Source organism: Apis mellifera, linkage group LG11 (assembly GCF_003254395.2).
Source record: "Apis mellifera strain DH4 linkage group LG11, Amel_HAv3.1, whole genome shotgun sequence".
Lineage (NCBI taxonomy): Eukaryota > Metazoa > Arthropoda > Insecta > Hymenoptera > Apidae > Apis > Apis mellifera.
Window position 1 is genome coordinate 11,425,689 of NC_037648.1, and position 14,899 is coordinate 11,440,587.

At 34.5% G+C, this 14,899-nt stretch overlaps 2 protein-coding genes across 2 annotated transcripts; both read right to left on the minus strand.

The window, feature by feature from the left end:
• Positions 1 to 3,073: 3,073 nt before the first annotated feature.
• LOC102653840 lies at positions 3,074 to 7,963 on the minus strand. Its single transcript, XM_006566306.3, has 2 exons — positions 4,535 to 7,963; positions 3,074 to 4,447 (listed from the first exon to the last, which is right to left on the minus strand). The coding sequence occupies exons 1-2, from the start codon at positions 6,824 to 6,826 to the stop codon at positions 3,827 to 3,829; spliced, it is 2,913 nt and encodes a 970-aa protein (XP_006566369.2). The 5' UTR covers positions 6,827 to 7,963; the 3' UTR covers positions 3,074 to 3,826.
• A 1,498-nt stretch (positions 7,964 to 9,461) lies between these two features.
• On the minus strand, positions 9,462 to 14,459 carry LOC410315 (G-protein-signaling modulator 2). The gene is made up of 8 exons (XM_393796.7): positions 14,081 to 14,459; positions 13,170 to 13,535; positions 12,943 to 13,085; positions 12,616 to 12,855; positions 12,051 to 12,522; positions 11,748 to 11,953; positions 11,524 to 11,668; positions 9,462 to 11,425 (listed from the first exon to the last, which is right to left on the minus strand). Exons 1-8 carry the CDS (start codon positions 14,123 to 14,125, stop codon positions 11,225 to 11,227), a joined length of 1,818 nt encoding a protein of 605 aa, XP_393796.4. The 5' UTR covers positions 14,126 to 14,459; the 3' UTR covers positions 9,462 to 11,224.
• Between the last annotated feature and the right edge of the window lie 440 nt (positions 14,460 to 14,899).

The following is a 14,899-nucleotide window of genomic DNA, read 5'->3' on the forward strand; positions in this document are numbered from 1 at the left end:
GCATATTAAGAAGCCATCGTTTCCGGTCACTTCGATTAAAAACAACCATTGTCAGTTGACCACTCGTTCGTGATATTCAGGCCAGAAAGAAAAGAAAAAAAAAAGAATCAAACAAAATGGAGCAAAGTTTATTTTTATCTTAAAAACTATTTTGAAAAATTCGCTGCATCTTCACATTTTATCGATATATATCTCCTTTTTTTTCTTCTTCTTCTTCTTTTAATAAATATATATACATAAAAAAAGGAAAAAATCCAATATTTCAAACATAGTCGTTCTCGAAGACGTATCGTTCTTTTTATTGTCGTTACGTAATTCTGTTTAGAATTATATGCGGGTGGCGGCAATAACAATGAGATGCATGTTTTCCTTGACACTGAGGTTAAAAGTTAACCTCAAGAAGATGAAACATAGCTTCCTTATTTTACTCGTTACGACATTCTCCATTTGTAAACTCGCGATTGGTAGCACGTTTTTTTTTTTAATAACACAGCGCGTTTTAAATGCATCGAGAAAGGAGAAACAAAAGGGGGGAAGAGGAGGGAAATTTCAAATGATAAAATAATTTACGAATCATTTACGAGTTTAAATTGAATTTAAATTATTAACCGATATAAAAAATTTCGATCTTTAGATTTGGAAGATTATCACGTCTCACGTTTTAATCTATTATTAAAATTTCAATGGTGTTAACGTTAATGAAGAGTTATATATACTCGATACTCGCAAATTATCAGCGTGTACGAGGCTTAACGCTCGTTCACGGAGGGAAAGAATAGGCGAAAGATGACACAGAGAGCTAACGGGGACGCATAAATCCCGTGTCGTGCCTTTGCGGCTTCTACCAGCGAGAAATTTCCGATAACAGCCGCTCGTAAAGAGCGATTTTCCGATCGACGGCCACGATTTTGAGCGACGACGATGAAAATTGTCGGCCGTCCCTAATGCAAGTCGTGACTCTCCACCGAGATCAACGATGATTAACGACGACCGTGTTCGTTCTTTTCCATTCTTTTTCTTCTCTCTCTCTCCTCTCCTTCCCTCCCTCCCCCTCTTTCCTACTCGCCAGTGGCCCGTTTAACGGCCGTAAAACGAGAAACGAGCTATCGCACGAGCATAGGGAAGCTTTACTGTGATTGTGAGGCCGCTTCATTTACCGCGAAAGCGTTAAACCAAGCGTCGCCATGCTGCGTTTTATGGTTGATAGTGTTCTAGTAGCCTTGCGGGTTTCAAATGGAATTCATTGACGAAGATTTAAAAAAAAAAAAAAAGAAGAAGAAAATAAGTCCGGTGTAATTTTTATTATTTTTATTACTCGTTGTCGTTTTATTATTCTCCCTTTCTTTCTCGAAGGTAAGGTGATTTTTAATTTGTGGGGAAATATTTATTTGCTTTCCTTCCTTTTTGGGGGGAGGGGAAAGGAGTATTTCATCGATATTATTTTGTTGGGTGTAGAAATTCTTAGTAGAGGAACTGTCGAAGCTCGCGAATGACAAGAAGATCTTAAACTAAAAGTCACGATGACGTGTTCTCTCGACTCAATCTCTCCACTTTATTCCTTCACGCGCGCGTTCGCGCACACGCGCACACGTTCAATTCTACGATTCTTTGAATTCTTAATTTCGATCATTGATGTTTCGATCGAATGAATTTTATTAAAGATCTCAATCTTGTTCGAAGCTTTCTTCTTGTAATCCATGAATTCAAAAGTAACAAAGGAATCGACGACGCAATTCGTGAAAACCAACGGCCGATTGTCGCTCGATCGTTAATTCGTTCGATGACAACCGGCAACAAAAATGATCGACACGATTGCCAACGTTGGATACAGCTGCAATCAGCATATGCATGTTTCATGGATACGTGTAGTTTTACAAAAATTATTAATAGAAATTTAACTCGGTGAGATCAGTTTAATGAATTGTTAAATATATCTTCTATATATTTGAATTAGAATTTTACGATTTTATATATAATGACAATTTGTTCAATTTAATCGTAACATCGATATATTTCCCTATTGACGTCTTTATATCATTGAACGACGAAATAAAAATTACTCAATGGATTTCAATAACGCTTGTAACCTCGTTAAACGTACATAACCATAATAATTTCCAGAAAACGCGAAAAACTTTATCTCTGTTGGGCGTGCGCGAGCGTGAACCCGTAAATAAAAAGTCGTAAACCAAAGTGTATATAGCGTACGCGCTAAGATTCATCATCCACCGCACTTTTTCTACATCATCATCACCGACAAAAACTCGCTCCACATACAACCGACCAAAGCGAAACACCTTCAACTCGCCTTTCTTCGTCGCGTATATCCACTTCTCTCAATCAATTTCTCCCTGTAAAACCAGACCGATCTCGAGTGCAAAACCAACCGCCGACTCGTCGTGATGGAAAAAGAAGAAAGGAGAAAAAAAAAGAGGGAGGGAGGGAGAACAAAAAGAAAAAAAGAAAAGGAAAAAGAAAAAGGAAGAAGAAGGAAGAAGCGCGCATTAAACCACACGTTGGATAAAATCCCCAACACAACTCTATACTAGCTTCTCGGTCTGCGCTGTACCTGTTCTTGCGCTTAACCTAGACCTCTTCTTCCCCAAGCAGTTTTGTAATAATCTTGCTAGACGACGGGGACTGGTCCCGGATGAAAAATGGTCGGAACGGATCAGCGTACTTTTCTTTTCCACAGCCTGAGCGGGGAACCGCGTCATTAAAAGGTGCCCCGCCGACGGTCCTCTCCTCCTCGTGATGCACCGCAGCCTACCAGTATGCAAACATCGACTTCTGTTCGAGTTCCTCGCGATAACCGCGATTTGTGTATCGATGAACTCTCGTGTCCCTGACCGAGTCTGGATCGCCGATTTTTGTCTTTAATCGGCGTGCCACTTGCGAGATCTTCGTTCAAAGTTTCCTGTTCAATTTATATAAATTTATATATATTTCTTTTTGAACAATAATTTTTAAATCTCTTTGAGAAAATATATCCTTTTCAGAATCGAGGAAATATTTGTATTCGACGACGAAGAAGTATAAAGAAAATTAAAACAAAATTTTCTTGCCACGAAGTTTATTAGATATTTTTCTTTTTGTAATTATTAAAATTAACGCATACACGGTTTTGAAACAACATGACGTAAATCTAATTATTTCCATAATGATAGTTTAATAGCATAACGTATTTGGGAATATGTGTTCTAGATAATTGGCGATGAAAAATCGTGCCCGTTTAAGTGGATCCTGAATCATCGATCGCTATCTTTTAGAAACGTGATAATGGATCGTATATTTTGATCGAGGAGGGCTTGGCGAGGATTGTGGAATCCGAGCGAGGAATGTCGTTGCACCGGATTATGCATGTTGGCCGCGGTACGAGCGATTAGTAAGGACAAGGTTCAAGCGGTAATTAGAGACACTTTTTTGCGAATTCGAGTCGCGAATATGTATGGATGGTAATGCATGCTGGAGATGGTAGATATTTCTCCAGTTTTTTCTCCAGTTTTTTTTTTTTCTCAATAGCGCAAGGTAGAGTTATACGCTATCTCTCTGACAAGTATGTATCCAGTTGTATAATGGATTAACCGGGGGGCTGATACTGGCTTCTTAAATTATTCGTAAAGAGAGGGGATTACTGGGATACTGTGGTAATATAGTGGAATTAAGCGTGAATTAAATGACGATGGATAAATGTTTCTAACCAATTTATACAGTTTAGAAAGTGACAAATATTATAGATAGAAAATTTGTTTTGTTCGATTATTATTAATCTTTCTTATCGCTAAATTATTCTATTCTATAAACTTTAAATTAGCCTAAGTTCTTCTTATTTTTTCTTCTTGCTTTTTTTAGAGCTTACGGGACTCTTTTTAACGGACTTGACGCTCGGCGCCAAGGATTTCATGGCAATGTAATTCTTTCGAATCTCGTATAAATTCTCCATCAAAGCTTTCCTTTCGCGGAACGCTTCGGTGTATTTGATCCGATAAAGTATATCGTGCTCCAATTTCTGCAATTTGTTTAGATTCTCCAATTCTTCGAGAAAATGCACGTAATCCTGTTGGGCGCACGTAACGTCCAATTTGCGCAGCACACTCTGCATTTCTTCTTTCGATTCGGTCTTCAATATCTCCTCGTCGTCTTTGACCTCGTATACGGAGAGATCCAAGGGTGGAAGTCTACGAAGCGAAGGAGGCGGGCTCAGAGTCCTCTCCTCCATGCAAGGTATATCTTGCGGCGCGTCCGTCCCGTTGTCTTTCTTCATCGACGATTTTTCAAACTGGTTCGAAGCTTTCTTTTCGAGGCATTCTATCGACTGCTTGACCGCGTGTTTCTTTATGAAAGCTTTACGGATTTCTTTCCCACGTTCCAAACTGTCGGGATTTTCTTTTGCCCACATTTCCTTCATCTCGGCTATTTCCAACTCCTTCGTCCTGTCCTCGAATATCTGTCAAACGTAAGATCACTCGTATTCATTGATTTAATTTATATCTTTGCAATTTTATTTATGTAAAGAGAAAAAACAAAAATATACCTCCACTTTACTTCCAGAATCCGTGATCACTTGAAGAATCCAGTAAGGAGATTCGAGAGTTTGAACGTTTTCGGCGGATGGCTTGATATTTTTCTTTGATCTCGACGATTCGTTCTTTTTTATTATATTGTTAGATGGTAACTTCGTTCTAACCAGTGATCCGCTCGGTTTCACTTTAAATTCTGACACGATGCTCCATTCCGCCCTCGTAAGTGGCCACGTTTTGCCGAGGACCGATCCTTCCAAGTAATAAATCGTGTAGGGTACCGCGCTGTACTTATCGTCCTTTTTGATATCGGTTTCCTCCTTGTAGTCGCGCATCTTCCTTTCGTGGGATTTTTCAAGTTTTTTCTTAAACTTCAAGTAGACGACCGGCAAGATGACCACCGCGAAACCTCTGTTTCTCGCTATCAAATTTCCATGCTCGTCCTTTACCTTCAGTCTTATTTTCGCACTGCTGTACGATACTTGTAATCTGAACGAAACTATACTGGATTGCATCACCCGAATGATCCATTTTGAAATGTAATTCCTCGAGTTGGGGATGTAAGTGTTGCACAACTCTTCTATGACCAAGGCGGGTGGTGTGATCGTGGTGAAGATCACTTCATTGATCAAGAATTGAAACTCGGACTGGCCTTTCATCGTGATTATATTCAACGTCCATGGCAACTCTTTCATCTGATTGATATCGATGTCGGTCCATCCGTAACAGAAAAGGGTGTAGCCCAGTTTCGTGTGCTCGTAACGAGTTGGCACCACGTTGTTCACTATTCTTAATATCTCCTTGTCTATCTCGTTGTCGAACACTCGCACGTCGTATCTCAGCAGATTGATGAACAGATTTATATTTGCGAAAACCACCTCGCCGACCGGGGGATTTATTATAATTCTTATAATGGGAAACCATTGATTCGGCTTCAAGTTGGTCAACGTACCTTTGAACTCTACCGATTGCAATATGTACTCGAAATCTTTCGAGCAATAGAAAACGTCGTAGAATGTGTCGTGATACTTGACGATATTTCTCAGTATACTATTGGCCAACGATTCTTGCTTGTTGTAATTAAACAATTCCGTGATCTTGAGTAAATTTTGCAAAATCTCATTGTGCTTTTCGTGTTGGGGTTTATGCATCTTTAAATACTTCTGCAGAGTGATCATCTTGAAAAACGATTGAATCACGCTGGCAGCTTCGTCCTTCGGAGAGAAAACGTATCTGGTGTCCGAAATGGGTAGATCTTCTCCGTGTATGCTCTTGTATCTCAAAGTTCTCAAAACTATCGAGATCTCGTCGTAGCATTGCAAACCGATCTTGTGGTTCAGGAAAAATATCCTCAACGCTCTCAACACGTTCGGTAACTCGTTCTCGGGAATAATCTTCGTAACGGAGTTCGCCATTTCTTTGATAAAGTATTCGTGCGCCTTTTGACAGAGCATTTTCTTCTTTTTCTTTTCCTCGACGGAGAACGGTATGTAACTGGCGTAATAAAGCTTCAACGCCTTCGGATATCTTTCGGTGCCAAACGCTTGAAACGCGTTACTCACACAGTTGCTGATGTGCTTCGCAGTCTTCTCCACCATTTCGGACTCCGTGCACATCAATTGATACATCTTCCTTCTGTCGCCCACGTGGAAGATCGTATCCGAGGAGATGCTCACGTAACAATTCGAGTCTGAGTGACAATAGACTTGCAAGATGTGCCTACCGGGTTTTATCTCGAGTATAGTCGCTTTCGTCCCAGCGGTTAGAATGAAGATCAAGTAGTCGGGTTTCTCCAATTTTCGAAACCAATGATTCTTCTCCACGGCCAGATAACCCTTGTGCGCTCTCAGCAGAGTTTTAGGATTTGTCCCTTCGTCTATCTCCTCGCCCTCCTTCTCCTCCTTCTGCTTCTCCTTCTCGTTCTTCACGATTTCCGCGGTGACTTGAAACGTGGAGAAGTTGATCAAGAAGAATTTTTCTTCCACCGAATCGGTGAAAATGTACAACGGATCGTTCCTGGATTTCAACATTTTTTGGGGCCACAGATACGTGTCGATGAATTCGGGATCTTTGTATTGCCTTGACGGAGAACTCTTTTTACTCTCCTTCTTGCTATCCTTCTTACTGTCCTTCTTCGTCTCCGATTTCTCGTCGCTCGGCTTCGTTGCGAAACGATCCGACAATCTCATGGTGTATTGAAAATAATCTAATTTGTAGAAGAAATCAACTTCTTTTATGTACGGTTCTATTTTGTTGAAGTCGGCCCAGAAACAGATATCGTCCAACGTCGTCTCGTCTTTCTGCATATTCTTCGACTTTTCGTTGATTTTATTCTCCTCCGCCGTTCTGTTGGACGTTGTCTTGTTGTTCTGATTATTTTCCTTGTTCACCGATTTATCGTATTTATTGTACACGCTCTCCTCGCATTTCTTCAAAGGGCTGACTATTTTCAACGATCGGATCGGTACGAAATATTCGACCGGATCGATTATTTCCTCGCTGATCGCCCACTTCAACCATCGGTAAAACTTCCATTTCGCCAGAGGAGGCCTTACCTGTGCGTGTTTTCAATTAATTACCATTTATATTTTTGCTTAAGATTGGATTGTTCAACATACGTCTTTGGGATCTAGGGGAATGTCACGCGACTGATCTACGTAAATGAAGTGGCTCAAACACGGTGAAAATTCCGGGATAATTTCGTTTTTTATATCGCTTAAATTGATAAACAGGGAAACTGGTTGCGGTTTAATCAACGCTTTAATCTTCGAATCATCGTTTTTCGATTTCTTCGTTTCGTCCGTCCTCCCCGTACGATCGGTATCCTTCGACTTCTTCGTTCTCATCGTTTCCTTAGATTTTTTCACTTCTTTGACCCTCTTGGTTTTCACCTCTGTTTTTGAACACTGTAAACACTGTAAACAGATCATAGGGACGATAGACTACTCGAGAAAAAAAAAACACCTGACCAACCCTGATTTTCTTGCTTTTCGTCCTCTTTCTCCCATTCGAAATGATCCGCGTATTTTCTCAAGAAATCCCACTTGTCTTGCGGCGATTGGTAATGTATCTTGATCTTCAAACAAACCCATCCTAAAAAAAAAAAAAAAAAACAAATGGAATTAAATTACATCTTAGATTATATCTTAATTTGAGATTCGTATTATAATAATGCGCTTCGTTCTTTACCGGTTAAACATGCGACAGGATGAAAATCTATGATTTCATAGTTATTCCAAGTGAGGGAGCAAAGTTTTAATAAAGCCTTCGAAAGAATCATGGGCCATAATTCGAAATTATTATTAGCACGGGGCAAAAGTGGCAATTTTTCTTTATTCACTGGTATCATATCGTCCACCACTATCCGCCGCCAAGTTCCCAGAAAATACAATCTCACGATGTATTTCCCTTGGATGAAATAAAAATCTTTCAACAATTTTTTTTTAAACTTCCTTTTTTTTATAAATCATCCTCGAATTATGAATATATGTATACACAAACAGAGACGATAATTTATAATAGTTATAAACATAATAAAAATAGAGAAAGAGAGAGAGAGATTTTTTTTTTTTATTCGAACAAATAAAATAAAAAATAAAGCTTCTCGAAATAACACGGATAATTTAATCTAATGAGAAAAGGAAAGGAATAGAAAAAGAAGAGATGATTAATAAAACGTACCATTTGGATTTATGACAGGGCGATGTTGCACCCCCTTCCCAGCTTTGTTCATCGAATACACATTCATCCAACCCTGCCAAGGTTGGTTCCGTCCAATCCAAAAGAAATTGTTGCTCTCGCCATTTATTTCCAATCCATTCCTGCCGCAGTACTGGAGATTTATTATCGCGGAAATAAACCATCGTACGAACTGAAAGTCGTTCCTTAATTCAATTACCGAATTTCTTTTTATAGATGGATCAATTTGTTTCTCAATTTTTCAACGATCGTGGATCGTACTTTGACTTGTTCTCAATGTATACCCCATTTTTTTGATAATTTTAGAAAGAATTACAATTTCAGATCATTTAAATTACCTGGCTGTGCAATAGGTGTCTGTTGTTAATGATGAAGTCCGAGTACTTTAAATTGTTGACAATTACTGTCAACGGTTCCTAAATTCAAGTTACACCTTCACGTTGTAGAATTGTATTTATAATATAAATTTATAATGGAAATTAATTTTTTAACGTACAGTCAAATTGGGTAGATCCTTCGCTCTGATCCATTCATGAGGTTCATTCAAAGATGAAGGTAATTGCACGATTTGTGTGTCGAGAAACAAACCATCCGGTCCGTCTAGAATAAATTACACGAAGGATGGAGTTGTACGAAGGAAAAAGTTCTCTATTTATTAATCACTTTTCGGAAACGCCCAATTTTCCTTATTTAACGCTGCGTCGTTCCATTCTAACCATAGCGTGGAATCATCCGTGGACGAGACGTCGAATACGTTTTCCGAAACTTTTCTGGACATCTCGGACATATTTGAAAATGTTTTCCTTTCAGTAAAAGACGATCGTTCTTACATCGAGATAAAGATAAAAATGTTCAAATGGGAAATTAATTAAATATTAGAATTTATGGAAAAAGTATATATATATATATATATTTATTGAATCTCTGTATTATACATAGCTATACGAAGACGAGTTGCGAATCTACGGTAAACAGACTTCATAAAAAATATTACAGTTTAAAGAAACTATATTATCTCATTAGTACCTAGTTCGCTACGACGCTATCGCGAACCTTATGAAACTAAAGTATATATTAAAGATATAGAATGTGGTACAAATTTAACGTTTACAAAAAAATAGTATTATCTTTAGTTATATAAAACTGAATAATGAATCAATATTTATTTCGCTCCTTTCAATGATTAACTAGATGAGCTTGTACATTTAAGCCATTAGAACGAAGTATTATTTATCTTTTTTCTTTTTTTTTTTTTTTTTTAACAAACTTCTCATTCTTCAGATTTACATAGTTACACAATTTTCTTAACAACAGGAAAAATAATACTACGATTCGTACATTACATACACGAATTACAATTAATTCCTCGTTTTTCTTTTTTCCAAGATATATCAATAATATCTTCCTACCAACAATACTCAAATATGGCTTTATCGTTTAACAGGCTCGGTTTAATTTTATAGTCAATATTACAATTAGTTTTAGATTTTAGTACATAAGTATAATATGTAGGCGTGAAACATTTTAACCTCGAAATGCACGTACACGTATGTATGCATTTTAGGTCGATAGAATTGCATAAATTTACTAAGGCATTGTTTCATTTTTTCTTGTTTTTTTTTTTTTTCATTTAAAAATTCATTACCAAAGCGTCTTCTTCTCATCGCATCCAGGGATAAACAAGATTTTATAAGATTTGCGTTAATTTAAATTATTTATCTGTAAGATATCTTAACGATTATAAATACAATGGATTATGTAATGGAATGTTGGAATACGTTCCACTTTTGAACATTGTTATCCAACTACTTATCTTTTCAAGATTTGTAGAACACACGGAGATCATACGATACAGCGTATTGTATCAAATTATTAAGTTTTGAGAATTCTTATAAATCGAATTCTCTTATGTATGTGTATATATATATATATAATTAAGATCCTTTGAAAATTTTAGCCCTTTGGAATAATATCAATATAGAATTTTTAGTTAGGTACTATTGAAATTAAGGATGATCATGATTGATCCAGTCTATATCCACAGATACGTTAATTTACACTCCGTCTATTTGGAATGTGTAAAATATACATGAATGACGGAAACTGATATCGTAATTATATCGTAAGATAAATGGGTAACGTTGATTTAAAATTATTATACGCGTTTCACAATTCACGTATATGTATCAACATATAATAGAGAGAATATAAATGCAGAAAAATAGACGAACAACAAGGACTAACAATTTCTTCTTTCGTTTTTTACATTCTATATTTAGATCTCAACAAATCAATTGTGTTTGGCACCAACCTCATTACTTACCACCTTTTTACAATTCACGGAAATAATCAGCAAATAAATAGATTATACATTATCGAACATATAAAAAAAAAAATATATATATATATAATGCCAGGATTGATAAATCTTCCGTGCTTATAATGTTAATAACATTTTCTTCTGAAATATATTTGTTATATGACTCATATTCTCAACCTGGCAGTGTTCACAATGTCATAAATTGTTTTTTGTCTTGAATTATTTAATCATTTTCTAATTGCCACTATAAAACAAATAACCTTCTACTTTAAGAATATAAAATTATTTTCTATTCAATATCGTGCAATACTTTCTGATTGATTGCACGAATAACATACGTTTGTATGTACAGATTTTGGCACCATGTCATGGATTATTAGTTAAAAATAGAAAAAATTTTTAAGTTTAATAAAATATGTAAAGTATTTTATGCTTGGAACAATGCAATATTGTTATTTTGTTATAAATATAAGATGGAGAACAAATGTCAGTGGACGGTATAATAGTACCTTGTAATTTTCTAAAGTCTGAATCATATAATGATTTCATAGGCTGTGAGTGGAATGTACAAATTAAGCACTGAACCTTGTCACAGAAAAAGACAAAGAGAAATTGTATGGAACGAGTTGTAGAATTTTAAGCAAGTTAATTATCATAAAATTTTTCACAATTACATATTAATGGTTTAACAAGTCTTGCCAGGACCAGAAGCTCTTTGATCTTCCATTCGTCCGGCCTGAAGTCTTTGTATTAAAGCAAAAAGATCTTCCTCAGGAACTGTCGATCCTGCTTGAGTCCCATTAGATCTTTGGTTGTGTTCCTCTTCAGTATCGTGCACCGTTGATGCTGCTGGTAAAGGACTTCGCTGGTCTTCTAAACGTGAACCCTATACATATGCAATTTATTTAATGTATATAATAAAATAAAATTAAAGTAAAAAATAGATACATGTTTAATAATATATAATAATATAATAATACATACTTGGCATTTAACTAGCATTTCAATAAAGGAATCATCAGAATCTTGATTACTATTTAGGCCAGGTAAATAAGGCAATGTCACTCGTTGTTCATCCATTCTTTTACTCTGCATACCAGCAATGAGCTCTAATAAATCTTCTCCATCTCTAAAAATAAAAATAATTTATTTTAACATATGTTATCGTTTAAAGAAAAAAAAAAATACTTTTTCATAAAATTACTTACTTATCATCTTCAGGTGTTATAGTTTTAAATTTCTGATTGCGATTTATGTTTAATGCACAACGTTGATCATCCATTCTACCAGATTGGAAACGAGAGAGAAGATCAAAGAAACTATCTTCTTCTTTTTGAGTAATTTGCGGTGTCGTGTTATTACTTTTATCTATTTGAGATTCAGCTTGTTCTTTTAATTTTGCATCCGGTGTAAGCTAAATAAATGATTTTCGTGAACGATTTATAATTTCATAAATAATTCAAAATTCAAGATATGAAAGGCACAAAATTATTATTAAATAATTAAATTACCTTAATGAGATCTAAATTATCCATACTTTGTCGTCTAAGTCTGTATCTACATGGTGATGATATATTAACATTTGATCCTGTATTGGTCAATAATTTTTGTGCAATATTTTCTTTATTATTCTCTTGTTGTCCTTTTTCCAAGCCCAAAATTTTTTGCAAATCATCAACATTCATTTGTGCAGTAGCTTGTCCCATAGGATCTTCCAATTCTTTCGAGATATTTAAATGTAAATTAGCATAGTGTAGTGCTTTCTCATGGTTACCCATTGCTGCATATGCATTGCCCAAAGACCAGCAGGCACGACCTTCACCTACTCGATCTTTGAGCTGTTGTGCTATTTCAAGATGCCACAAATGATATTCTATTGCAGTTGGATAATCTCTGAGTAAAGTATATGTATTTCCTAAAGAATAACATGCTTGTGCTTCTACTTCTCTATCTCCTAATTCTTGTGCAAGGACTAGGGTTCTCCTATAACATATATAATAATATATGTTATAATATATATGTATAAATATTTTTTTAGATATTGATGAAAAAAAGAAATTTGATATAAATACATACTTATAATGTTGTGCAGCTTTCTCAAATTCGCCAAGAAATATATGAGAATTTCCTAAATTACTATTTGCTCTTCTTTCAGCAGCTTTATCACCAAATTCTCTAGCAATTTTTAATCTTTCATTATGATAATAAATTGCTTGTTGAAAATCACCAAGGAGATAAAATGTATTCCCTAAATTTCCACAAGCCCTACCTTGAGCAGCAGAATCTTCTAATTCTTTCATTAATTCTAAATTTTCTCTATAAAAGGCATTCGTATGATATCAATGTATATATATTCTATATTTTCTATTTTTATTAACAATATTTATATTTATATTTTCTTACTCATAATAATGTACCGCTTGTTGTAAGCATTGTCTGACATCTTCAGAAAATTCCCCAGGATCTTGATGGCCTACTCTACCAGCTTGCTTGCCTTTGGCATGATAAACATTTCCTAAATTATATAAAGCTCTTCCTTCACTAAGCTATAAAAGAAATTTTTTGTTTAATATTTTAACAAATATTTTAACATTGTGTAAATTTATAAGAAATAATTCTATGAGACACACCTTATCTCCAATTTCTCTTGAAATTTCCAAGTGTCTTTTGCAACAAATCATAGCTTCATCAAACTTTCCCATAACTTTTAAAGTATTGCCCAAATTTCCACTGGATTTAGCTTCCCCTAACTTATCTCCCATATTACGTGCAAGTGTCAAATCCAATTTATGATATTGCATTGCTTTTACATAATCTCCAAGATAAAAATAAGCATTTCCTAATTGGCTGTAAATTGCACTTAAGATTCTTAAGTCATCTGTGCCTGCTTGAATTGCAGCTTGAAAAAATGCAACTCCAGATTTGCAATCTCCAGCCTTACATAGACGCTCACCCTCAAGCGCTAATTCAAGGCACATGTTCCACCTTTCACTATTCTGTCAAATATAAAAAATTTTGTTTAAAACAATTATTTATTATATAATGAAATTATGAATAATAAAAATATATTAGAATTATATTTCAATTCAACAAGAAAAACAGAATTGTAAACATAAAATCTTAATATGATTACAATATACTTTCTTTAAAAAAAAAAATGTGAAAAGAATATGGAATGATTATGGGAGTGGCTGAACATGCAACTGTAATAAATTGATTATATACAAAGTTTATATTAATAATTTAAATTTATCAATAATTTCAAATGAATAATAAATTAAAATAAATAAAAAATCTTAAAAATGATTAATTAATGCATTAATTAATAATTAATAAATACATCTAATAAAAAACATTCATTGTATCTAATATTTTCATTTTTCTCAATATGTTAACTGTTTACAAAAATCTTTATAAAATTACATATCAATAAATAATAAAAAGTGAAATAAATAAAAATAAATTAATCTTGCAATAATGCAATGATAGAAGAGTATGAGTCACGCATAGAAAAGCATAGCATTTAATATGGTTCACTTACTTGCCCTTCCGATGATAAATTTTCTGCACTCGCGCTCAAAGACATTGTGTTTCTTTTTGTTTTTGCTTTCTTCGGAAATTAACAATCAATCCTTTAAGTTTTTCGACTGTAAAATAACGCGAATTTTACATAAATTGTAAGCAATTAATCGGATTATGATAATAATTTGGCGTGTACAATTTTTCACGCATTGTGGTCCTGCTATTTTCCTATTACAATTTATTCTTTTTGCATAATCATATCCACATGCTTCTGCGAATAAAAAGCGCGTCACTTTTTCTATCTAATATATAACTATTCGCGGCACTTTCACAATGCAATTGGCCAAAAATTAAGCGTCCAAACAAATGGCGCTCGATGTGGCTAATAAAACCATGGATGAAATATAAAATAGATCTATCATCTTATGAAACTTTGTATCCTATGTTCTGAAATACCGATTGCGCGAAAAATAAAAAAAGGTGTTGAAATTATATTTAATTCAATCATAAAAAATTAAAGAAATAAAAGTTGAAAAATAATTTCTTTAATATATTCTTTCATAAATATTATTGTGCAATATGCATTATATGTATTGGATTGTATTCATAGATATTTTTTACAAATAATAGATGGATCATGTATCAATTGAATTACTTATGAATTAAAAATTATACGTGTATTTTTTATTACAATGAAAGTAAGAATATCTAAACTGTATTAAAATATTTTAATCAATACATTAGATAAAAAAGACGAAGAAAGAAAAAAAGAAAATGAAGATAATTAGATATCGATACTGTTTCTCGAATGCATAAATTTCGTAAAGTATAGACAAAG